The following is a 2708-nucleotide window of genomic DNA, read 5'->3' as shown; positions in this document are numbered from 1 at the left end:
TTATTATTATTATTATTATTATTATTATTATTGCATTATTTTTACTTGATGTTTATTCTAAGAACAACGCGCACAACATCAATAAACATCTTTCCAGCCCAATCCACTAAACCGTGGCTCACTTCAGGCTGTCACTGCTGTTTCTTTACACCTTCTGGTCATTAGCAGCATAATGTGTCCATCAGTGGCTTTTCTCTTTAAGGCCAAGCAGTTACATGCGACCCTTTTGATGTCCCAACTTAAAAAAAAAACTGGTTCAAACAGTCCACACTTCCGAACCGGTGCGAGAAAACCCAGCTTTAATTCACAACCTGTAAATAAAACATTAAAACACACAATATTCAGTGTTATATTGTAAAACACGTTTTAGTGTTTGATTTGTTTTTCATTTAGAAACGAAAAAAGTGCGCGTTTAAAGTAAAAGAAAACGATAAAAATGTGCTTAGTTAAACTACATATTTTTATCTTTTTTTTAAATCATGATAGAGTGTGRTAAGAAAACTTTTTGTTTTTATTTTTGGTGCCTTTAAAAAAATTCATCATGGAGATAGTTTCGATTCTTGTCCATGTGTGCGTTTTTTCCCCCTTAATTAATTTCAAAAACTATAGTGACAGGAGTGAAGAAAGAAGCCGTAAAAACAAAGATTTGAAGCCTCGTTCAAATAACAGCGCGCGACGTCAGCGCACTTATCCGAGAGGGAGGGAGGGAGGGAGGGAGGGAGGAGGAGAGAGAGAGAGCGCTGTTTGGCGTGTGGTTTGTACCAGAGGGGTGAGATTTGAGAAATAGGAGGGGCTTCTAAACGACTAGAAATGTCAATCTGAGCAAGGGAGTCCCAATAATCTGAAGCAATCTGTAAGGACCTGACCTTAGTCCATCCAGATCAATAGGGAAGTGAGGGTGGAAAGAAGACGAAGAGGAAGAAATCAGTGGGGCGCAAAGCGGATCGTTTCCCACTTGGAACTATAGACTCGCCTGTCCGCGCGCTGGCTGCCACCTTTTGTCGCGCGCACATGCTCAGACTGTAGAAAAGAAGAAGAAGAAGAAAAAGTGGATATCCAGGCAGTTCCATTGCTTTGTGTGACTTGCAGCAGACTTCTCCTCGTCCCCCTCCCTTCCCTCTCCGCTCTCCGACATGTCTTTCCCTCAGCTGGGATACCAGTACATCCGGCAGATCTACCCGCCGGAGCGTCAGGGGATCTCCAGCGGCGGCCGAGCCGGCGCGGAGCTCAGTCCGTCCGGCGCGCTTTCCAACGTCCTCACCAGCATGTACGGATCTCCGTTCGCCGCCGCGGCGCAGGGCTACGGAGCGTTCCTCCCTTACTCCAACGAGATTTCCATCTTCAATCAGTTGGTGAGTCCGTTGTTGCTGTGATTTGTTTCAAGTTTAGAACTTTTTTTGCGCAGGAAAAACAAAAACAAGAAAAAATAAAAGAAAAGCGCGCGTGCAGGGAAACTTTTTTTTTTTTCTGGTGCAGAACTTTCAGAGCGCTGAGGTGAACTTTGTAGTTAGAAGTGGTTAAAAAGTCACGCATTAACACCTCCAGTTTGCGCTTTTTTTATTTTAGTCCCGCTCGGCATTTACTGAAAGTGACTTCCAACAAAACAATAAATTGATACAATTAAATGAAATGATAGAGAATAAATATTTACGGTTGAAACAGCTCAAAAAGTTGGTCCAAATGTTTGTGGGACACTTTCAGTTTTGATGATAAAGTGTCTCGTGCTGGCTCATCACTTCTCACCAATCCCCGTGTTTGTCTCCTCAGGGTGCTCAGTACGATCTGAAGGATGGTCCCGCTGTCCAGCACCCGGGCTTCGCCCCCCCTCACCCCGCATTTTACCCATATGGCCAGTATCAGTTCGGTGACCCGTCCAGACCCAAAAACGCCACCAGGGAGAGCACCAGCACCCTGAAGGCCTGGCTCAGCGAGCACCGCAAGAACCCCTACCCCACCAAGGGCGAGAAGATCATGCTGGCCATCATCACCAAGATGACCCTCACCCAGGTGTCCACCTGGTTCGCCAACGCCAGGAGGAGGCTAAAGAAGGAGAACAAGATGACGTGGACCCCTCGGAACCGCACCGACGAAGAGGGGAACGTGTACGGCAGCGACCACGAGGGGGAGGAGGGGGACAAGCGCGAGGACGAGGAGGAGATCGACCTGGAGAACATCGACACGGAGAATATCGAGAGCAAGGACGACCTGGACGACCAGGACGACCTGCATTCAGACCTGAAACTGGACGGGAGGAGTGACTCGGAGGTGTCTGACGGCTATGAGGATTTACAAGGGCCGGAGCAGAGGTTTCTGAAGGCTGTGGGGAAGGAGGGCAAAGAGGCGCAGAGAGGAGGGGGGCACCACTTCCACCATCACCACCACCACCACCTCCACCATCCAGCTATGGACATCAAAGCGGCCCAGGCGCACGAGGAGCAGCTGAAACTGAACCCGGCCTCCGCCGGCTCCCCGCCCTCAGAAAACAACCCTGCCCCGGCCCAGAAGCCAAAGATCTGGTCCCTGGCAGAGACCGCCACGGCCCCGGACAATCCGCGCAAATCTCCCCAGAGCGGCAGCCCCGCGGCGGCGGCCGCCCAGAGCATCATGGGGCCGCACAGACTCATCTCTTCTTGTCCCGTTGGGAAAATCCAAAACTGGACGAACCGAGCCTTTTCCGCGCACCAGCTGGCTTTACTGAACTCCAGTCA

The 2708-nt window shown here is 49.5% G+C and overlaps 1 protein-coding gene across 1 annotated transcript; it reads left to right on the top strand.

Moving 5' to 3' along the window:
• Nucleotides 1–767: 767 nt before the first annotated feature.
• irx3a (iroquois homeobox 3a) lies at nucleotides 768–2698 on the top strand (the record flags this gene model as incomplete). The annotated part of the gene is given in 2 exon segments (XM_014007973.1): nucleotides 768–1352; nucleotides 1768–2698. Coding segments are annotated over 2 exon segments (1150 nt in total), but the record flags the coding sequence as incomplete, so codon positions are not given.
• Between the last annotated feature and the right edge of the window lie 10 nt (nucleotides 2699–2708).

This window comes from Austrofundulus limnaeus, unplaced genomic scaffold (assembly GCF_001266775.1).
Source record: "Austrofundulus limnaeus strain Quisiro unplaced genomic scaffold, Austrofundulus_limnaeus-1.0 Scaffold46, whole genome shotgun sequence".
NCBI lineage: Eukaryota > Metazoa > Chordata > Actinopteri > Cyprinodontiformes > Rivulidae > Austrofundulus > Austrofundulus limnaeus.
The sequence above is the reverse complement of the archived record's forward strand: the minus strand, read 5'-3'. Positions and strand labels throughout refer to the sequence as shown.